The following is a 24,693-nucleotide window of genomic DNA, read 5'->3' on the forward strand; positions in this document are numbered from 1 at the left end:
TAACGAATAGGGAATATGGAATAGGTAACGAATAGGGAATAGGGAATAGGTAACGAATAGGGAATAGGGAATAAGTAACCAGCTTGACGCCCATACTATAACACATGTTATCAAAGGTACCAGGATTATAATTTAGTACGCCAGACGCGCTTTTCGTGTACATAAGACTCATTAGTGACGCTCATATTAAAATATGTATTAATTTAAAGCCAAACAAGTAAAAAGTTGAAGAGCATTGATGATCCAAATTCCCCAAAAGTTGTGCCAAATACGGCTAAGGTTTTTTTTAAACAGAAAATTTGACCACATAATTGATATTGGTAAACGGACAGAAATGCACAGGACAAAAAGTCACAGGACATAAAGTCACAAAGTTGGTAGGACAAAAAGTTACAAATAATTGTTTGAATATATAAGAGAAATATCTAGATTTTTTTAACTTTTTAATACATATATATAAATGTTTATTATACTTGAAATATGTACATTTTTTTAATTTAAATCATATTTTTTGGCATCATGAAGCCATTTAAGTGCCATGCCACAGTTTAATAAAAATGCAAAAATATTTTTGTAGAAATAAGTGGGTTTTTTTTCAGAGAAAATAATCAGAAACAATAGATTGTGACTTTTTGTCCGTGACTTTTTGTCTGTGACTTTTTGTCTTGTGACTTTCTGTCCTACATTTATTGATATTTATGTCAACACCGAAAAGTTCACTACTAGGCTGGTGATACCCTAGGGGACAAAACGTCCACCAGCAGATGCATCGAACCAGTGGTGTAAACAGTTATCAAAGGTACCACTATTATAGTTTAGTACGCCAGACGCGCGTTTCGTCTCCATACGACTCATCAGTGACGCCTACGTTTACTGTTAAGTCTGGCTTTTTTTAGATATTCATTTGACGTGACTTTGTGCTTATGTTTCAAATCATACTTTGAATGACATTTTTTTTTTTATCAATATTATTTTTACTGTTAAGTCTGTTTTTTATGATATACATTTGACGTGACTCTGTACTTATGTATCCCGTCATAATTTGAACCACAGATTCATTTTATTTATTATTATTACTTTTACTACTAGTATAAGTTTGTTTTTTGTTATATCTATTTTACGTGACTCGATCTGTATTGATGTGTCCCGTCATACTTTGAACGACAAAATTATTTTATTTCTACCTGTGCGAATTCCAAACGCACAATTTTACACCAATACTTAAAACCTTCCATCCTATATGGTTGGATTTTACATAGATAAATTAAATCGTATAATATTAGCAAAACGAGGATGTTAAATTTGATGTATGCCTTTTTGTGCTTCTTCGTTACATTTATTGTTTTTATAGTGATTAAGATGATTACACAATGTTGACTGCTGTACCCCTATTTTTAACATTTTTACCTATTGCGTCTGTTTGTTTTGTTCACGCATCGTTGACAATATAATAGAATTTGATGCGACTGTCATACAAGTGAGAGGTTTAGCTCCCTATAAAACCAGGTTCAATCCACCATTTTCTACATAAGATAATGTCCGTACCAAGCCAGGGATATGACAGTTGTTCAGGGTTGTTATCCATTCTTTTGATGTGTTAGAACTTTTGATTTTGCCATTTGATTGGTGACTTTCCTTTTTGAATTTTCCTCGGAGTTCAGTATTTCTGTGATTTTACTTTTTTCATATCAAAATATTATTAAGCCAAACAAGTAAAAAGTTGAAAAGCAGTGAGGATCAAAATTTCCAAAAAGTTAAAATGAAACTCGTTCATGAACCAGCAACAAAGTTGTCGGTGCCATATAGTTTTAACAAAAAGACGTAGTATTAACCTTTCTTGGCAATTCTATAATATTGAAAAAAAGGTTGAAATCAACGGCATTCCTTGTCGTTCTGTTAATGAAAAAAAGTTGAAATCGATGGCATTCCTTGTCTTTCTGTTAATGAAAAAAAGGTTGAAATCAATGGCATCCGTCGTTTGCCGATTTTTTGTTATACTTCACGTTAAAATGCCATGTATTGATTGGCTAATACGAAGGTGTTAATTCACTCTATCACATGACTGAGCGGATGGTCCAAGGACACAGTTATCGTCCTTTGGTTTTCGTTGTTCTCGTTGTCTACGAATATAGTCCCTAGTGTAAACAGTGTATAACTTGCATGTTTTATTTGAAACACTTTCCCAATTTATTTCTTCATATCAAATGCATGAAATATTAAGTCGGGGGATGTAATTAAATGTCAAAATAATTTGGGTGCTGAATCTTTATGTTAAGTAGTGAATTGGTCCAGTTTTAAAAGGTCAAATTTTATCACGTTTGACGCTGTAAACCTGAATTTTACACCCCTTTAACACAGAATTGTCAATATTTTGAGTTAGAGCTGGTAGAACTTTCTTACATTTTGATATAATTTGTCTCACTGGTAGTACACTTCACTGTAAAAATCTTTTTGAGAAAGAGCAGGTGCGATTTTTTTTAATTTGAATTTATTGTTTAAAGGAATGCACTAAGAAATAACTGTGTTCTCGGGACGGGTGATCATTTTTTGAATGTTACCCTCTCGTTCAGACCAATCTGAAAGCGATCATTTTAAGGACAATGAATTAAATTTACAACAAGTATTTAAATGCAATGCCCAAAGTCTGCGTTTTGGCTCAGATTTTATTTTATACTGTTAAAATAAAACATTTAACGTTTGTTCTTTTTTCTAATACGGTTGTTGACACTATTTTCTCGGGGTATTACAGACTAGGGGAATAGCTCTGGTATCATGGATGGAGACGATTACATACGGACACATAAAAACACATCAGCTTCCATTTCTACATTTTAATCAGACACAGATTGACGTCACACACATAATACAGGCAAGGGGGAAACAACTCTCTGTTACACACAGAAACATACTCCGACCATACATACTGATATATAACAGGGGTTACAATCTGATATTTCACCACCTCGGCTATTTGTTATTTATATAATGAAAAGGAAAGAGAGATATAATGTTTAATTGATATATTTCATTTTGGCAGACCTACGAAGATAATATTGCTTAAAATGACACTTTTGTTTGAAATACAGTAAGGGACAATGAGTAGGTAAAAAGGCCTTGATTATCTAGATATCCTCTTTAGTAAGTGTATTTTTAACAAATAGGAGTAACTTAAATATTTTTCAACACAAATTGCAGGAAATATTAGAGGATTGATGTTGCATAATACGCGACGTCAGCAATTATTTATCAATGCTGGCGTACAAGATCGTATGCAGGGCTTGGGATGCCTTTTCTGAAAACAATGTTAGAGGGTTGATGTTGCATTATACGAGACGTCACCAATTATTTATCAGTGTTGGCGTACAAGATCGTATGCAGGGTTTGATATGCCTTTTCTGAAAACAATGTTAGAGGGTTGATGTTGCATTATACGAGACGTCACCAATTTTTTTTATCAGTGTTGACGTAAAAGATCGTATGCAGGGTTTGAGATGCCTTTTCTAAAAAAAATGTTAGAGGGTTAATGTTGCATAAGCGACGTCACCATTTATTTATCAGTGTTGACGTACAAGATCGTATGCAGGGTTTGAGATGCCTTTTCTCAATACATTGTTAGATGGTTGATGTTCCATTATACGCGACGTCGCCAATTATTTATCAGTGTTGACGTAAAAGATCGTATGCAGGGTTTGAGATGCCTTTTCCCAATACAATGTTAGATGGTTGATGTTGCATTATATGCGACGTCACCAATTATTTATCAGTGTTGGCGTACAAGATCGTACTGTCAGGGTTTGAGATACCTTTTCTAAAAAAATTTTTAGAGGGTTAATGTTGCATTATACGCGACGTCACCATTTATTTATCAGTGTTGACAGTTGACGTACAAGATCATATGCAGGGTTTGAGATGCCTTTTCTCAATACATTGTTAGATGGTTGATGTTCCATTATACGCAACGTCGCCAATTATTTATCAGTGTTGGCGTACAAGATCGTAGTCAGGGTTTGAGATTCCTTTTCTGAAAACAATGTAAGAGGGTTGATGTTGCATTATACGTGACGTCACCATTTATTTGTAAGTGTTGACGTACAAGATCGTATGCAGGGTTTGAGATGCCTTTTCCCAATACAATATGTTAGAGGGTTGATGTTGCATTATACACGACGTCACCAATTATTTATCAGTGTTGGCGTACAAGATCGTCTGCATGGTTTGAGATGCCTTTTCTCAATACAATATGTTAGAGGGTTGATGTTGCATTATACGCGACGTCACCAATTATTCATCAGTGTTGACGTACAAGATTTATGTAGAGTTTTGTATGCCTTTAGTGAAAACAATGTTTGAGGGTTAATATTGCATTATACCCGACGTCAACATTTATTTATACAGGGTTAAAGATGCCTTTTCTGAATACAATATTAAAGGGTTGATGTTACATAGTAAGTAAGTAAGTAAGTAAATTTTATATGCCGACTCTAAATAAAATTTACTTACTTACTTACTTAATATGTTACATTGACATATACGCGACGTCACAAATTATGTATCAGTGTGGACGTAAAAACCAATAATATTATGATTCAAACGAACTTACAGTTCAAGTACGATACTTTTGTACATGATAAGTATTAATCAGAAAATTAAGGATTAATGAAATAAAGCACCGTTTGTTAATTATGTATCGATACACCTCTTTACCTTACATGGTTAAACAGTAAGTATGAATGGAGTAAGATTAAATCACATTAATAAGTTATATCAACAAGGTGTATCAGATCAGAAATGTAGCTAAAGGCATATTGATATTGTAGTAGTTACATTGTAACATACGAACAAACGTCAAGGTATTTGTAATTGATTTCTTTAAAAACAAATGTACATGACTTCATTATAATTTAAACAATACCCTAACGCGTAATATAACATGCATAATGAGAGGACATGCCAACTTAACATGTTTGTCGACGCTGAGTAGTTTAATATTAAGACACGGTCCTAACGCGAAATATTACATGTATGTGGACTGGAAATATCACTTCTAGTTGTTGGTTGACGTGTGGACAACATGGTATATAAAATGTATAAGGATAGGCCAGAACTATTTTACATATTATTTTGTCTTAGCGCGGAATATAGGATGCAAGAAACGGACATTCGTTTACACTTGTTTGCTGACCGCAAGAAACATTTATTCCACACAAAGTGCTTATTTTGGAGGTCACATGTTGTCACTTATTTTTCTTTCTTTGGTTACAGCCTTGGGTCAATACATCAGCTGTTGGACTATCAGAGCCCAATGGTATCATCAGCGAAATACCGACAGGTTTTGTAAAAAAAATGTTGGTTAATAAATCATGAAGAAGAAACTGAGGTTTTAATTTCCTGAGGCAACGATGTGTTTAAAATTCTTATAACTTTCTTAAATTATATTGGATTTCTATCAAACATGGACATAAGCTTGTTTATGATCATAAACTGTTATCACAGAGATATGTCTCGCTCTTTTTGTAATTTCGATAATGCAAATGTTGAAATAAAAATAGCAACACTTTAACATGTAAGTTTAACAAATATTCAAGTCAATAAACCATGACTGAAGGTACATTGCTAAACAATCTCCATGGAAATGAGATATGCCAATGCTAATACAACTGCATGCCAAGTATCATTGACCTACTACTACTGGTTCCCCATGAACTGACCTAATCACAAACTTATACATGAAAACTAAGTAAAAGTTTCAAAGTCAATATACCATGACTGAGGGGCGGGGCCAAATAATCTCCATGGTAATGTGATGTGCCAATGTTAAAACAAATGCATACCAAGTATCATTGATCTACCACTACTGGTTCCCCATAAACTGACCTAATCACAAACTAATACATGAAAACTAAGTAAAAGTTTCAAAGTCAATAGACCATGACTGAGGGGGCAGGGCCGAATAATCTCCATTGTAATGAGATGTGCCAATGTTAATACAGCTACATACCAAGTATCATTGACCTACCACTACTGGTTCCCCATAAACTGACCTTATCACAAACTAATAAATGAAAACTAGGCAAAAGTTTCAAAGTTAATAGACCATGACTCAGAGGACGGGATCAAATAATCTCCTTAGAAATAAGATATGCCAATGCTTATACAGCTGCATAACAATTATCATTAACCTATGACTAGTGATTCCCAAAACAACTGACCTAATTACAAAGTAATACATGAAAACTAAACAAAAATTTCAAGCAAAAATTTCAGTTAATAGACCATGAATTAGGGGGCAGGGCCAAAAAATCGCCATGCAAATGAAATAAACTGATGCTTATACAACTGCATACCAATCATCATTACTTTACCACAAGTGGTTCCCCATAAACTGACATAATCACAAACTAATACATGAAAACTAAGCAAAAGTTTCAAAGTCAATAGACCATAACTGGTGCGCAAGCTCAAATAATCTCCATGGTAATAAGATGTGCCAATACTTATAGAACATACCAAATATCTTTGACTTACCACTAGTGGTTCACCATCAACTAGACCTAGTCACAAAGTAATACATTGTTGATGCCGCCAACGCCGGAAATAGATATAGGAAGATGTGGTGTGAGTGCCAATGAGACAACTCTCCATCCAAATAACAATTTAAAAATTAAACCATTATAGGTTAAAGTACCTTTGTCTCGCTTTTTGACTCCGTCAAGCGACACAATAAAACAGTATCCTGAAGTAAATGTTGTCAAACATAAATTCCTGTTTATCCGTATTCTAATTATAAATGGACTTATTTTTTATGCGGGTTAATTTTACATTCACTCTGTGGTTAGGTTTAAAAGCATTTAATAACAATCCTGGATTCTATCAAACTTGGTCAGAAGCTTATCATCAAAAGCCAATACCTTGAACGAAATTGTTTTTTTTAATACTCATATAAATGGTCTCAGTTTACATTTTCTTCAAGTTAACAATCCATTCAGTCTGCAGTAAAACAAAAATAACATTAATCTTTAGATTCATAAACCATCCTAGATTTTTAGAAAACTTGGACAGAGCTAGACTTCTTATAATCAAAAGAAAGTACCTAAACGGAAAGTATCTAATGTTTTTCTCCATTTTTGTTGAGCCTGCAGGTTTTAACAAAAAAACGAGATGTTTTGATCCTATATTTCGTTGTGATTGATCAAGTGAACTGAAGACGTTACAACAGCAAAAGTATCTTTAAGAAAATGAGGTCAAGGTCAGAGGAACCATGCCAGACAGGCATGTACAGCTAAAAATTCTTCCATACAACAAATATAGTTGACATATTACTTATAGCTCAAGAAAAACAGACCAAAACCCAAAAACTTGAGCAATGAACCGTGAAAATCAGGTCAAGGTTAGATGACAACTGCCATTTGGACATGTACACCTTACAGTCCTTTCATATACTAGACCTACTGCTCATAGTATCTGAGAGATGGACTTGACCACTAAAACTTAACCTTAATCACTGATCCATGAAAGTGAGGTTTAGGTCAAGTGAGAACTGTCTGGTGGGCATGAGGATCTTGCAAGGTACGCACATACCAGATATAGGTATCCTTTTACATATAAGAGAGAATTCAATATAACGAAAGATCTGAACTTTTTTTTCAAGTAGTCACTGAACCATGAAAATGAGGGCAAGGACATTGGATATATGACACAAAACAATTTAGAAATTAAAATTTAAGGGTAAACACGTCTTTTGTATGGCAACTTGCACAATGTTGATATCATATATATATACTTGCTACCTTTCAATAAAGGTGATGTTTTCAGTTTAATAAGTGGACAAGTACATGAAGTATGTGTAGTATTATTTGATTGAAAAGATACAAAAAAAAATAACAAAATCCTTTGTTGCATATTTTATAACATTAACAGAATTGCACAATTTTGTGTATTTCACTAATATATACAAGCCTGTTTGTACACAAAGCTAAAATACAGTTAAATATAACAACCATTTTCTCAAGACATGTACATGTAAATTCAGGTACATTTTTATTCTTAGCATACCATTGTGTCAAATATAGATTCTCATAAACAAAAACTAAACTAAATTATCACATTCTTCTCCCTTTTGAAAATTTCAAATCTTCTTCAATTTGTGTGATTTTTTTAAAAGATCAACAAATTATTAACAAAATTCAGTTATTTTTATAAGGTCATTTTAAAAAGCACAAATAATTTTCATTAAAAATAAAGAAAAACAAATTAATAATTTTGATATTCATGATGTTATTTCTTACAAAACTTTATCAATCTAATTTCTTATACAAATAACTTTTACTTCCTTGACGAAACTGGAGGTAAAAGACACACACATGCATAAAGGGATCATGATGGGGGTCCCATGAGGACCAGGGCCTGCCCCCCCTCCCCCCCCCCCCCCCGTATGTGGAAAAATATAAAAACTCCATGCTACTGGTCAAGGAAAATTTAACAGTGGTCAAATTTTGAACCTTTAAAGAATAATTACCAGAGCCCAAAAGTTAAAAAGAATGCAAATTTATAAACAAACTGCAGTTTATTAAAAAGGGATAAAAAGTACCATTAACAATAATTTTTTTTATTATAGATCAGACTTCAGGGTTTCCCCTGGGTCAATTATTTTTTTCACCACCTCTTTCGCCAAAACAATATATTTTTCGCCACTTTATTATTTTTTTCGCCAAGTAACACAATATATTTTTCTTTTAAAATTTTCCTTTTTTCAGCCCCCCCCCCCCCCCCCTAAATAAGAAGTGGTTTTTGCAACAGAACGAAGCATCTTATCACTTGAAATTGATCCCTCATGTAAGGTGTAGTCATTACATTGAAGGGTTACTCTCATGCCAACCTTTTGAATATATTTCGTCATAACGACAGTTTTCTTTTCTAGACCATCGTAAATAAGTAAAACTGTATGCTTGAAACAAGTGTGTCACTGAAACGACTTTGGAGTACCCACTCAAATCAATTATCTATATGAAAGTTAAATGATAAAGTTTTAAATCGGAGACATTTCTTGCTTTTGAACATTTTCCGTCATAACAACAATTTTCTTTTCTGGACTATCATTAAAAGAAGAAGAGGCAGCGTAAAAATTTTGCTTCAAACACGTGCGTCGCAAAGTGGTTAATAGTTCCCTTTTGTGACATGTGACAGAAGCCATTTAATCATATCATTTTGTCATATTATAACAATCAACACCTTTATTAATTAGTCCTTTGATGTCGATAGCTATGAGTGCAATCAGCTGATTATCGATTTTCTGACAAAATCTTAACGAGTTCAAGGTGAATTCCGAGTATTGTCTGATTGGTAAAGTCAGAGAAACCCGAAAAAAAGTAAATAAACAAGATGGCTGAAAATAAATCGTTTTATTTATTTCTTTCGCCAAATTCTTTCGCCAATGACGAATTTTAATCGCCAAAATTATTATTTTTTCGCAAATTGCGAAAATGGCGACCGCCAGCGGAAACCCTGAGATCAGTGCATCGATTAACATTGATGATACTACAAGCCAATCCAAGGTTAAACATTAAGGATCAATTACTTGAACATCAATTTAAAGTTTCACATTAAGGGGCACTAACTCTGATATTGTAAAGCAGGATGAAAGACATCTTTTACAAAGAGTATTCCACATAATGATTTTTCTTATATCAGATTTAATCCTTTAATAATTTTCAAATTCTTTTGTAAATCTTAACACACAACCAGGCTCTTTCACAAATTGTTCACACACTTAATACAAATAATGCTGGTCATAATTATAACTGACATAACTTAAAACCCAATATAACTTAACATCAAAAACAAATCAATAAAATAAACTTGTACTTGTGTTTCATATATTATTTTTGAAAATAAAAATTTATCATTCAGAACTAATTCAGATTGTTGGTAATATATCTATATATATATATATTATGTGAGAAAATGGAGTCTGTAAAAATTATTCTTCCAGTTTTATTTATAATCAATCTGTATAACACTACATGTAATGACTTCATAGTTTAAATGTTTGATACATGTTGATACTGCTATATTTCAATTATTAGACTAACCAAAATAATAGTCTATGCAGTTTCTCTGTGGGCTTTTCAAAGATTAATTGTGTTGAGGGGTGGGCAGAACAAAATAATTCTATATGGGTTTCTACATTTCCATACAAATGTTGTGATAGTAAGTGGTAAGAAGAAAATATTATATTATGAATGGCTAATTATAAAAAAGTTCCATTCCTGCCTCATTTGTTTATTTCTGAGAAAAGCCTTACATAATATACCCTCAATGTAATCACTTCTGATTTGTTTAAAGCTAAAATAAGTAAATCAGACCAAAAATAAATAAAAGTCATCAATTAATAATCATGATAATGCTTTCAATGTTTTTCAGAATGTTAAAACCACAAGTTTTATTTTAATTGGCCCAAGAAAACATTTCAAACTCTAAAATATATATTTACCATGTACCCTGCACAGTTTTGACAACCTTACGAATAAGAGATTCACTTTCTCACACTATATCACAGTCAATATTTAATAAATCAATAAGCTATAGAACAACAAGAGTGGACACAGTGAAATGTCTAGCCTGCTTTACTAACCATTGATTTTATGTTGCAAGTCTACAATATTTGAAGTTTAATATTTACAGAAAGTAAAATCAGATAAATACTGTCAGACAGACATAATACACTTTCCATTTTTTTTTATACACAAAATATGATTGACCTATTGCTTATGATCATTGTAAAAGAGATAAAAAAAAACATTGACAAATGAAACATAGAAATGAGGTCAAGGTCAGACAATACCTGCCAGACAGACATATACACCTTCAAACTGTTTCATACACCATGTTACACTTGTTTTATATGACCTTTTGCATGTTTTGCTTGAAGTACTTTAAAGGACAAAAACTGAAAATCTTAACATTTACCAAAAGCATCAAGGTCCGATAAAACAACCTGTCAGATTGACATGTACAAATTACAGTTATTCCATAAACCAAACAGTTAACTTAACACAAAAACTTAACATTTACCAAGGAACCTTAAAAATAAGGTCAATTTCACATGATACCTGCAAGACAGACATTTACACCTTACAATCAATCAATACACTAAATACATATCTAGTTAGCCTTTTGCTTATTGTACTTATAAATAGTTTACAAAGCTGTGGAAGAGTAATAACTATGTCTCACATAATGCTTCTTTTGTTTCAGGGGAGATAATCATCAAAGAAGCCAACCTTATCATTAAGTACATGTATGTCAGATATGTATTTTGTAAACAGAAGACTTATTGAGTAGCATAACAAAGTCTAAATAAAGTTAAAATATGCAGATAAAGTAAAACTAATAATTGAAAAAGTATTTTAACTTTATATAATATATATACTAACATGACTCAAACCATTTATTACTTTTGCTAAAAGCCCTCAGCTTTTGTTCAAGTTTGGTAGAAATCCATGACAATTATCTCAATTTCAAAAACTTAAACCACAGAGTGAATATTTATGGACACTTAAGACGACAACAACAGAATGTAGAATCGCTATGTCTCCCTTTTTCGACAAAAGTCGAAAGACTGGACAAAAAGACAGTATGTCATGTATGTGTTACATCTAGAAAAGCCGTCATCAGATGGAAGAAATGTATAACATGTTTACAACTTTTAATCAAAATACTTGTTTCTATATCAGTCATTGTTTCCCCCCAATAATATTTAACCAAGGGAATCCAGCTTATGTTTAAAATACCACTGCCTAGTAGATTAAAATATACACCGCACTCATATGAACTGGTATTGAGAAACAGACATGTTTCCTCAATTTTTAAGGTACATTTGTTAACAATACAAGTTTCGAAAAATTAAATTCCCTAATTATGTTATAAAAACAAAAAGAGTTTATCCCTTAAACACATTGTGTATTACATAAATATTCCTTGTGTAGTACTTTATTAACATACCCCAAGAAAAAACTACAACAGCACTTAATAATAATAATAGATCATAAAATTCCATTGAGTAACATACATGGCATATATATTTTAACAATTTATACATCTCAAAAACAATAAAATGTGTCTCTATATAGTATATACATTGTACAGACCATGCAATAAAAGTCATAAACAAAAAGCTTATTAATAAATAATCAACACAAATAACATCTACAACTAGCATTTAGTATTTTCTACTTGATCAACAATTTCTCTTACAGATTTCCGTTGTAGATCAGATGTGTCCATTGGTTCTGTCTTTCCGTTGCCATTATTGTTCGGTTTAGCAGATTCCAAACTGGCGCTTTTATTGTTATTTTCTGTTCGTTCATCTTTGGAACTTGTTTCCATTTCACAACTCTATCTGCTCCTGAGAAAAAGCTTTAAGTTCCAACTGATCTAAATAAGCCTGAATCTCTTTCACTATTTGTTTTCGCCTTTGACGAACGTTATTATCACAACCAGCTTCCACGCCATCAAGTTTCAGTAAATTTTTTGTCAGCATTTCCTCTAACACTTTATACTCCTTGTCTTTTTTAGTTCCTTTAAACTGAGTGACCCTCATTTCATATTCCCCTATATTATTTACCACTTCCTCAATTTGTTCCATCGGTGTAGAGGGTTTCTTTTTTAGTGTACTGGTTCCATTGCCGTTACCAGACTGGGCAGCAGTTTCAGGAGACTGACGACTGCTGTTAGGTGTTTCACTCCTTTGTGAGTGGCTCGGTGGTGTAGGTGTCACCCTTTGTTCCTGTGGTTTTTGTTGTTGCTGTTGTGGATGATGCGGCTGCTGCGGCATGTGTGTTTGATTATGCGGTGGTGGCTGTCGAGGCACAAATGTTTCATGGGCAATTGGTATCTCTCGTAACTTTGGCTCTTGTGATATAGTCTCTGGTTGGGGAGTTGTTTGTGGTAAACTAGTTCCCTGCTGAGAAGGCAGAGGACCAGTCTGAGTATTGGTTGACTGAGGTTGGAAGGAAGCCTGTGGATAAGCTGTTTGACGAGTGGTCTTTGGATAACTGAATTGAGGAAATGTTGCTGTCCATGTAGTGTCAGGATAGCTTCCTTGTTTACTATTTGGATATCCACCACTTTGTGTACTACTTGAATATGCACTGCTCTGTGGGTTATTTTGATATCCAGCTTGAGCACTGGCTTGTGCCATAGCATGTGGTGGATATCCACCTTGGAAGGAGGAATTAGATGAAGCCTGTGCATAAGCAGGTTATTGTGATGCAAATGGAGGTGGTGGCTGTTGTGGATAGCTAACGGGCTGTCCTGGCCCTCCTCCACCTGGCTGTTGACCAGTATAAATCGTATATCCATAAGGTCCAGTGTGCTGGGCTGTACTCTCCTGTTGTGGTGGTGACTGGGGCTGACTAGGTTGATTTGAGGACAAATGCTGAATTGGAATTTTTCTTTCTACTGGAGATAAACTCCTCCCAGACATTGGAGAACCTGTTCTAAAAGACCTTGGGAGAGTTGATGAGTATGTGTTTGGTAACGGCATGTCCATTTGTCTTGGCAATGTTCCAAAGCCTTGCTGAGAAGGATATGAAGGCTGGCCATTTGATCTAAATTTTCCATTTGAAGACTCATGCATAACTGGTATTTCTCTAACAAAGTATTGTCCTGGTGTAGCAGTTGCTCTGTATGTCTGTTATAAAAAAAAAAGAATGAGGTATAAGCATTGCTTCAGTCTTGTGTCAGAATGATGTATAAGCATTGCTTCAGTCTTGTGTCAGAATGAGCTATCAGCATTGATTCAGTCTTGTGTCAGAATAAAGGATTTAACACAATTAAAACCTTTCTCAGGGTTCTCACTAAAGCGAGTCCACGAGTCCTAGACTCATGAAAATATGTCTGGACTCATCATTTTCAAAACTGATGAGTCCAAAGATACATCAAGATTGTAATTTTTTTTATAAACTGAACACACATATCATCATTTAATATCAATAGTTTTATAAAAATCTGAATTTATTGCCATTTCCATGATTTCATTGTAAAATCATATTGCATTAAAATATCTTTTTCTTACTGCTGGACCCAGTGATGTAAATAGTTATCAAAGGTACCAGGATTATAATTTAGCACGGCAGATGCACGTTTTATCTACTATCTACATAAGACTCATCAGTGACGCTCAAAGCAAACTATTTATAAAGCCAAACAAGTACAAAGATGAAGAGCATTGAGGATCCAAAATTCCAAAATGTTGTGCCAAATATGGCTAAGGTAATCTATGCCAGGAATAACTTGGCATTGCAAAAGGTCATGTTTTTCTCTGGCTGTTTAGTACGTTTTTACACTAAATCCATTTGATGTTGCATACGTACGGATTGAAATTTTATTTTTAGATTCATGATTTTTTTATTAGTTGTTAGTGGCTTTGAACTAGATGTCAGATAACGGCGAGAAGTCTCAGATCTGTGCATTGTGTCTTTTTGTGTCGGGATGTATAAGTACCCGGCCACCTCCACCTGTATTTTTGTCCATCTAATGAGTTAACCCTTTTTCAACTGATTTTTATAGTTCGTTCTTATGTTGCACTGTTATACCACTGTCCCAGGTAAGGGAAAGGGTGGAATACCGCTAACTTGTTTAACCCCGCCACATTATTCATGTATGTAGCTGTCCGAAATCAGGCCTGTAATTCAGTTGTTGTCGTTTGTTTATTTGTTAGTACATATTTTTTTTTCGTTGATTTTCTTATATAAATATGGCCGTTAGTTTTCTCGTTTGAATTGTTTTACATTGTCTTATCGGAGCCTTTTATAGCTGACTATGCGGTATGGGCTTTGCTTATTGTTGAAGGCCGTACGGTGACCTATAGTTGTTAATGTATGTGTCATTTTTGGTCTCTTGTGGACAGTTGTCTCATTGACAATCATACCACATCTTCTTGTTTATAAGCCTATTTCGACTGATTTGTATAACTATCACTGTGTAAGGTTAGGAGAAGGGTTGGGATCCGGCTAATATGTTTAACTCCGCCACATTATGTATGTATGTGCCTGTCCCAGGTCAGTGGTTGTCGTTCGTTTATGTGTTACATATTTGTTTTCGTTCATTTTTTAAAATAAATAAGGCCGTTACTTTTCTCATTTAAATTGTTTAAGATCGTTATTTCGTGGCATTTTAAAGCAGAATATGCGGTTAAGGCTTTGTTCATTGTTGAAGGCCATACGGTGACCTTTAACTGTTAATTAATGTGTCATTTTGGTCATTTATGGAGATTTGTTTCAATGCCAATCATATCACATCTTCTTTGTAATCAATGGTTGTAAATACAAATGAAATAATCAATGAACCAACAGATTAAAATGTATATCCGTTTCAATGATGTAAAATGATTACACATTTTAAAGTTTAAGTTTACATTCAATTTCTATTTCCGTCCTCCTAATCTGTCAATGATAACATTTTCCACTTCGCAGCTCTTTTCCCCTAAACGATGTAGAATAAATGTGAATTAATTAAAACTGTTCATGACAATCAAGTTAATATACCAGGTTTTGACATGGTTTAGAATGATTCTAAACTATTCACGTAAAGCTTTCCCCGGTAGGAGAGACTCCATAAATAAAGTAATGAACACGAAAGAGGAAATACGAAGTGTAAAAGAGGGACGAAAGACACCAAAGGGACAGTCAAACTCGTAAATCTAAAACAAACTGACAACGCCATGGCTAAAAATGAAAAAGACAAACAGAAAAACAATAGTACACATGACACAACATAGAAAACTAAAGAATAAACAACACGAACCCCACCAAAAACTAGGGGTGATCTCAGGTGCTCCGGAAGGGTAAGCAGATCCTGCTCCACATGCGGCACCCGTCGTGTTGCTTATGTGATTACAAATCCAGGTAAATAGTCTAATTCGGTAGGTCAAATTCATGAAAGGGAAGGGGATTGTAGTTACGACGTTAGGAACATATCCGATATCATTTGTGAAACGGTTATTCCATAACGGTCAACCAACTCGTGATGGCGTCCGTAAAATTTACGAAGGGATGATTTCAACTTCACCATTTGGAACTCTTGGTTTAATAGCTTCCTTGTGAGCAGTAACCCTCTATCAAGAAAATCATGATAGGAAATGCAAGCACGGGAATATCGTATCAATTGGGAGATATATACCCCGTATGCAGGTGCTGCTGGAATGTTGCTACTTAGAAATGGAAAGTTCACAATTGGAAAGCTGAAATCATCTCTTTTGTCGTAAAGTTTTGTCTTCAACCGACCCTCATTGTCAATTTCTAGATGTAAGTCAAGATATGAAGCCGACTTAACTGTATCTGTAGTATCCTTTATCTCCAATTCGATGGGATAGATGCGATCCACATAGTTACCAAATTTTGAATTGTTTAGTGAAAGAACGTCATCTATATAGCGGAAAGTAGAATTAAAGGATATTGCTAACTTCTTATCTTTCTTCCTAAGAAGTTCCTGCATGAAGTCAGCCTCATAATAGTAAAGAAACAAGTCAGCAAGTAGAGGGGCACAGTTTGTTCCCATTGGGATGCCGACAGTCTGTTGAAAAACACGTCCTCCGAACGTAACAAATATGTTGTCAATCAAGAAATCAAGCATCTTGATAATATCGGTTTCAGAGAATTTTTTGTTTGAATCAGAATGGTTCTTCACAAAGTATGATTTATCCCTCCCTAAGACAAGATACTTGTATCTACGTTGGCCATTCTTTTTTATGAAGCAAAGTAATACCAACTCTTTTAATTTGTCTTTTAGTTTGGAATGTGGAATACTTGTGTAAAGAGTAGAAAAGTCAAATGTTTTAATACTGTTACAAGATGAAAGAGAGTTAGATTGTATGTACTCTAAAAGATCTTTGGAATTTTTAAGTATCCACATCTGATTCACGCCACCTCTAGAATAGGCAGTTTCACAATAACTTTGAAGCCCGTCTTTGATTGCTGATAAAATGGATGTTAATAATTTAGAAAGGGGTTTCGTGGAGCACTTGGAAGACCCAGGAATATACCGTTGTTTGTAAGGACACTTATGTAGTTTAGGTATCCAATACAGTGATGGAAGATCCAGTTCTTCATCTTTGGTTGAAATACCAAAGGAACAAAGAACAGACCTATGATTATCCAGGATTTCCTCTTTGGTAAGTGTCGTGAGGGTATATGTTGGGTTTCCAAGTGAATTGTCTATACCTAATTCGTTTATCAAGCAATTAATGTAATGACTTTTACAGATAAAAACGATGTTATTTGGGGCTTTGTCTGCGGGGACAACAACATATTCATTATGGAGGTCAGATAGGTGTTTAGCAACATTTGGATCTTTGAAGATTGACGTAGCATGGGCATTGATGGACCCATTCAGTTTCTTAATTCTAATTTGTATTAACGACCTCACTGCCTTAATCCATTCGGATAGAGTGTCTACGTCTTCCTTCTCGCGCTTAGCCCATTGCCTGGCATAATCCTCGACTGAATCCATTAAAATTTTAAAGTTGTGTTTCCAATTGATGGATTTAGGCTCACAATATTTCGGACCTTTCGATAACACGTTTCGTAGAGAAGTGTTATTAACAATGTTAAGGTCACCGGTAATAACGTGGCCAGCAGGATTATATGTGAATTGGGAACTAGCACAAGTGCAATCAGGAGGTTTAGACTTGAAGTCGTCAATATCGAGATCCTGCAAAACGCGTTTGTAATTGAAAATTTTAGTTGCAATAGGTTTGGTATAGGTATAAGAAATTATTGGTACAGACTGGTCTTTGAAATAAGGAGGTATTTTCGATTGAACTAATTTATGATGAAGGATATTGCCTACACTTGCACTAAAATTAAAGGAGACAGCAATAAAAGGACTGACATACTGTTAACCCGGACGATCTTAAATATCCTGGTTGGTTTATTGGTATGGGCTTGTCACTCTTGAAGCCCAGATGTGTTTATTTGACTTGATGATTAAATGAATGAGAGGATGGGTTCGATACAGGTTTTCATTGTTAAAACTTGCTATATAATATTTTGAGGAGATATATAGGACTAGTGAAATTATAAAGAAAGACTTTAAATAAAACAACAACATTTTGTTTGCCATAAGTGCAGTTGTGTTGTTAACCAATGACATTGCATATGGAAATGAAATTCGAAACTCTATGACACGTAGAATTAATATATAACAGTTGTTTGAACTCGTTCTCTATTTATAGAACATCTACACACACAAAAAACTTGCTTAAGGTGGTACCCAACACTTGCACTAAAATTAATTTGGCTCGTTTAATTTTCATAAAATTTTGTCAAAGTACTTACTTTGACCCTTTAACAAAAATATAAAAAAAATCTAAAATTTTGAACCGACCGTTTTGTCAGAAAAATTTTACTGGTTATAAAGCAGTTTGACAAACATCAATTTTGATCATTGAGAAGCCTAATGTTCCTTTTACAATACAACGTAATTGGAACGTTTGGCTGACTTTACAGAGTTATCTCCCTGTAGTGTTAGGTACAACCTTAAAATCAAGTCGTTACTATTTTTCAAACGCTGTTTTTGTGACGTTTAGCTATTTAAATCTTACGACGAACACAGAGTGATAACACAGTCTCGAACGAACCTTTATGTTTGTTGAGTTAATTATGGTTGGCGGATTAATATTTCAATTAGTGATCACACATGCTTGCAAGCACTGTTTTGTTTGTTCAGTGAATGAGATATGGTTGACTTTGTGTGACACAATAAGAAACAATTCTTCTCAAGTTAAACATCGAACGCTTGATTTATCTTTTACGATGTTATTCGTTAGATGTCAAGTAATAACTTGAAAAATATATGTAGCACTTTAAAATGGGTATACTTTATTTAATAACACCCCTGAAAACGATAACAAAAAAGTAATTATTTTGTCTGTTTATTTTTAAACATGTTAATTACTGAGATGATCTTTTCAACAACATCAAAATGATGCTCATGTGTACAGAAACTTCTTTAAATCGTCGAAAACATTGCCCATTTTGTTTACAATAAATCAAATCGCACAGTGAGAGGTTTTTCTTAGAATTTATACATTGATGACATGTTGTTAATTATAAAAAAAAATTGGTCTTAAGTTGTGAATAATCAATGAACCAACAGAATAATATATATAAATCCGTTTAAATGATTTGAAATGACAACAGAGTTTAAAGTTTAAGTTTATGATTCAATTTGTATTTCCGTCCTCCTAGTTTGTCAATGATTAAATGTTTCCGCTTCTTGGCTCTTATTTCATAAATGGATGGAGAACGAATTTTGATAAATTAAAAATGTTCATGACAATCATGTTAAAGGGGCACTAGCTACGAGATATATAAAAAATCAAAAGTATAATGTTTTTTGTTCAATCATAAATTAAAGTGAAATAATGAAATTATAATTTTCTTTTATCAGCTAAAATGGTTCAATTTTGTCAAATTAAGCTAATAAACATTGATGCTGAATTATTCACTAGCAAGTGAATAACTCCACCTAATTAAATCCATATTCATGTGAACTACAATTTAACCCTTTATAAAGAGATAGTATAACGCATGAATTGTCAGTGTATCGGTATTAAAAGGGAAAAAAAGACAACATTGAAAGTGAAACTAGGTAAATAATTTGCTTATTCAGACCATGTCCTTTCAATGATTTATTTTATGCTTTTGATTGTTTGGAAAAATGTTTTATATTGTTATAAACAAAATATGAGAATTTGAGTCAAATCGGTGAATATGAATTTGGCAGCTTGTGCCCCTTTAATATACCATATTTTGACATGGTTTAGATTTTTTCTGAACCATTCACTTATAGCTTCTTTTAAGTTTTCCCCGGTAGGAGAGACTATATAAAAAAGTAATGAATACAGAAAGAGAAAATATGAAGTGAAAAAGAGACAGCAATAAAAGCACTGACGTACTGTTAACACGGAAGATTTCAAATATCCTGGTTGATTTATTGGTATGGTCTTGTCACTCTTTAAGCCAAGATGTGTTTACGTGACTATTTAAGTAAATTACTGAGTGTAGGGGTTAAATATGTTTTTTTAGTGTTAAAACTTATGAAACATGTTATTTTGAGGAGTTTTGTAGGCCTAGTGAAATTATAAAGAAAAACCTTAAATAAAACAACAACATGTGTTTAGCCACAAATGCAATTGTGTTGTTAACCGATAAAATTGCATATGGAAATAAAATTCGAAACTCTATGACACGTATAACTGATACATAACAGTCGTTTGGAATCATTATCAATTTATAGAACATCTGAACAAATAAACCCATGCTTAAAATAAAGTCGTGATAATTTTTCAAACGCTGTTTTTGAGACGTTTAGCTTTTTAAATATTACGAAGAACGCAAACTGATAACACAGTCTCACCTAAACCTTTCTGTATGTTAAGTCAATGATGGATGGCGGACTAATATGTGAACAACTGGCCACACATGCTTGCAAGCACTGTTTTGTTTGATCAGTTAATGAGGAAGGATGGACGTGTTGTGACATAAGAAGAAACCATTCTACTCAAGTCTATAATCACTTGATTTATCTGTATCGTTAGACATCAAGTAATAACTTGAATAACATAGGTTGCACTTAAAATTGGTAATACGTAACACACCAAAAATTGGAAAATAATACGTTTGTGTGTTTATTTATTTTTTAAATATTACTGAGGTGATCCTTTCAACAACAACAAAAATGATGCTCATGTGTACAGAAACCACTTTAAATCGTCGAAAACGTTGCCCAATTTGTTTGCAATAAATCAAATGGCCCGTTGAAAGGTTTTTCTTAGAATTTATATATTGATGATATGTTATTTATTATCAAAAATTGGTATTTAATCAATGAACCATGGCAACAGAATAATACTCTATATATATATATCCGTTTTAATGATTTAAAATGATAACACAGTTTAAAGTTTAAGTTGACGATTCAATTTGTATTTCCGTCCCCCTAAATTGTCAATGATGAAATGTTTCCGCTTCTCGGCTCAATTTGCATAAACGATGGACCCTTGTAGATTTCGAAAAAGAGCAGGCTGATGCCGCTACAAGACAGAACTCGCACCGCAAAGTTGAAAGGGATTAATATAAGTTGCAAAACTTGATTCCCAATCCAATATAAATAAATATGTTTAAACTAAGGGTCTATAAATGATAAATCAATCATACTAGAACATACCCGCGAAATCGCGGGCATATACAGATTGTGACCTGTTGTAGGATGATTTTTTGTAAATGATATTATGTATGAAGAATTACATAAAAGTTATCAAAAGCCCTCCCCCTTTTTCCAAAGTCCGATATTTGGTTCCTTTCTGTTAAAATCAATTATATTCGTGTTTCTGGCCTACGACCATAATTATTGTTCTACTTTGCTACAATGCTTCTTTTGGTAAAAGTCAAATCAAATTAAAAATTTGCACCGTTTCAAACATGAAATAAATGTAACTGCTTATATATAGACCAGGAACATATATATTGTTAGATAAACTGTTCCCAGCTGTCACATTGTATTGGATTTTGACATTAAAATTTGTGTACAAAATGTTTTCTGCTTTTTCTTTCTATTACATATATCTTTTTGTTTTCAATTCTAGTGTTTATATTTATTTAACATGCATAGATGTATTTTGTCACCTGTCTGGATTTTTTTTAAAATGATAGCCAAACCCGGGATTACCATTATCCGCTTCCGGAATAGGGTACGATATTGTAATTGACTTCCCCGGCAGCCATTTTATTTTCAATGTTGTTTTTGACAGATGGAGTGAGTTACGATTTTACTCGGATTTACACATTATTTGTCGGCGATTTTCTGTTAAAATCTAGCGGTTGAACACATTGAACATCGCTGTCATGGATAGTAATGATGAAAATAAGTTTGAGATCGTTTATTATGTTATAAGAAAACTTTTGTAAAAATTAAAAAAATATTTTCTTTCAAGGTCCGGCGTGCATGTCGGGTGTAGCTAGTAACCAAGTAGAAAGTCCGACTGCAAAAATGGAAGGTAGCAGACCTCGGACCACTGCTAATTTGAACCCCTGCGTCCAAATTGAAAAGATACGAAATTTCGTATTCTAATTCAAAATTGCCGCCAACAGCGTGATCAGTCGAACTTATTTTAATAGACTACTGACGTAGTTGACTACGTATTGATGACAAACAATATTCCTACGACTTTTGCAATTTGGGAATCTAAACTACTTGTCTTTAGAGATTTTCGGCGATTAAATATTTTATACATTTGGTTTTTTTTTCATCTTAGCCAAAAGCTCAGGGGATAATAAAATACATAAGGATTCCTAATGTGCTCTACTTCCTATGTGCAATTTAAAACTTTTGGGAAAATCGACGCTCATTTAAGGTTTTTTTGGTCATATTTTTTGTAATCCAGAATGAAAAGTATGAAAAAACTGTCCAATAAGTTATAAATAACATAATATCCAGCTAGATAATAACAATGACACGTATTTCAGCATTTATTAGGTAGCACACAAATCAAGGGTGCTCGCATAAGGCAGCTTAACTGCCTAAAAATTATTGGACTCGCAAAGTTCATCCGTATCGAGAAGAAAACTGTTCTTATGACCAACACAAGATCGTATGCAGGATTTGAGATTCCTTTTCTGAATACAATGTTAGAGGGTTGATGTCTCATTGACATATACGCTACGTCACTATTTATTTATCAGTGATGACGTACAAATAAATAGTATAATGATCCAAACGCACTTACAGTTCAAGTATGCTACTTTTATACATAATAAGTATTAGTCAGAAAATTAAGGATTAATGAAATAAAGCTCCATTTGTTAATTGTGTATCGAAACAACCTCTTTACCCATATATGATTAAACAGTAAGTATGAATGGAGTAAGATTAAATCACATTTACAAGTTATATCAACAAGGTGTATCAGATCAGAAATGTGGCTAAAGGCAAATTGATATTGTAGTAGTTAACTAACGGACAAACGTCAGGGTATTTGTCATTGATTTCTTTAAAAACAAATGTACATGACTTCATTATAATTAGGACGAGGTACATGACTTCATTATAATTAGGACAAGGCCCTAACGCGGAATATAACATGCATAATGAGAGGACATAACAACTTAACATGTTTGTCCACGCATGATCGTATTTTAAGACAAGGTCCTAACGCGAAATATAACATGTATGTGGACTGGAAATATCACTTCTAGTTGTTCGTTGACGTGTGGACGTTTATATTATTAGAATAAGGTCCTAACTCGGCATCATCATGAGTACTAAAAGCTTTCTCAAGAAAGACATATTGTCATCTGAATGCTTAGCTCTGGTTATATTTTCCAAATAAAAGGATAGTCCAGAACTATTTTACAATGTTTTTGTTTCAGCGCGGAATATAGCATGCAAGAAACGGACATTTGTTTTCACTTGTTTGCTGACCGCAAGAAATATTTATTCCACACAAAGTGCTAATCTTGGAGGTCACATGTTGTCATGTTTTTTTCTTTCATTGGTTACAGCCTTGGGTCAATACCTCAGCTGGTGGACTATCAGCAGTAGTATCTTCAGCGAAATACCGCCAGGTTTTGAAAAAAAAAAGTTGGTTAATAAATTATGAAAAAGGAACTGAGGTTTCAATTTCCTCAGGCAACGATGTGTTTAAAATTCATATAACTTTCTTAAATTAACATGGACAGAATTTTTATGGACAGAAGCTTGTTAATGATCATAAACTGTTATCACAGAGATATGTCTCGCTCTTTTTGTAATTTCGATAATGCAAATGTTGAAATACAAAAAAAGCAACACTTTTTGTTAACTTATCCATTCGTTTAATGTGTTTGGACTTTGATTTTCCTTTTTTGAATTTTCCTCGGAGTTCAGTATTTTTGTGTTTTTACTAACTATTACATGAAAACTAAGTAAAAGTTTCAAAGTCAATAGACCATGACTGAGGGGCGGGGCCACATAATCTCTATGGTAATGAGATGTGCCAATGTTAATACAACTGCATACCAAGTATCATTGACCTACCACTTCTGGTTCCCCATAAACTGACCTAATCACAAACTAATACATGAAAACTAAGTAAAAGTTTCAAAGTCAATAGACTATGACTGAAGGGGCGGGGCCAAATAATCTCCATGGTAATGAGATGTGCCAATGTTTATACAACTGCGTAACAATTATCATTAACCTTTGACTAGTGGTTCCCCATAAACTGACCTCATCACAAAGTAATAAATTAAAACGAAGTAAAAATGTCAAGCAAAAGTTTGTCAATAGACCATGAATGCTGGGGCAGGGCCAAAAAATTTCCATGCAAACGAGATATGCTGATGCTTATACAACTGCATACCAATTAATATCATTACTTTACCACAAGTGGTTCCCCATAAACTGACCTAATCACAAACTTATACATGAAAACTAAGCAAAAGTTTCAAAGTCAATAAACCATAACTGGGTGGGCGGGTTCAAATAATCTACATGGTAATGAGATGTGCCAATACTAATACAACAACATACCAAATATCTTTGACTTATCACTAGTGGTTCATCATAACCTAGACCTAATCAGAAACTAATACCTTTTTGATGCCGCCGACTCCTTCAAGCAAGACAATAAAACAGTATCCTGAAGTTATGTTG

The 24,693-nt window shown here is 33.6% G+C and overlaps 2 protein-coding genes across 2 annotated transcripts in view; one reads left to right on the plus strand and one right to left on the minus strand.

Moving 5' to 3' along the window:
- LOC134701108 (death-associated protein kinase 1-like) overlaps nt 1–24,693 on the plus strand; it is a 246,414-nt gene that overhangs the window by 84,142 nt on the left and 137,579 nt on the right. The gene's annotated exons all lie outside the window — the stretch shown is intronic.
- LOC134701106 (BAG domain-containing protein Samui-like) lies at nt 9,505–13,199 on the minus strand. Its single transcript, XM_063562241.1, has one exon. The coding sequence runs from the start codon at nt 13,196–13,198 to the stop codon at nt 12,386–12,388; it is 813 nt and encodes a 270-aa protein (XP_063418311.1). The 5' UTR covers nt 13,199; the 3' UTR covers nt 9,505–12,385.

This window comes from Mytilus trossulus, unplaced genomic scaffold, assembly GCF_036588685.1.
Source record: "Mytilus trossulus isolate FHL-02 unplaced genomic scaffold, PNRI_Mtr1.1.1.hap1 h1tg000215l__unscaffolded, whole genome shotgun sequence".
Taxonomy (NCBI): domain Eukaryota; kingdom Metazoa; phylum Mollusca; class Bivalvia; order Mytilida; family Mytilidae; genus Mytilus; species Mytilus trossulus.

Bases quoted from the DNA above. Each gene is read 5' to 3' on its own strand.
- LOC134701106 (XM_063562241.1), bottom strand. From the start codon at position 13,198: ATGGCACAAGCCAGTGCTCAAGCTGGATATCAAAATAACCCACAGAGC.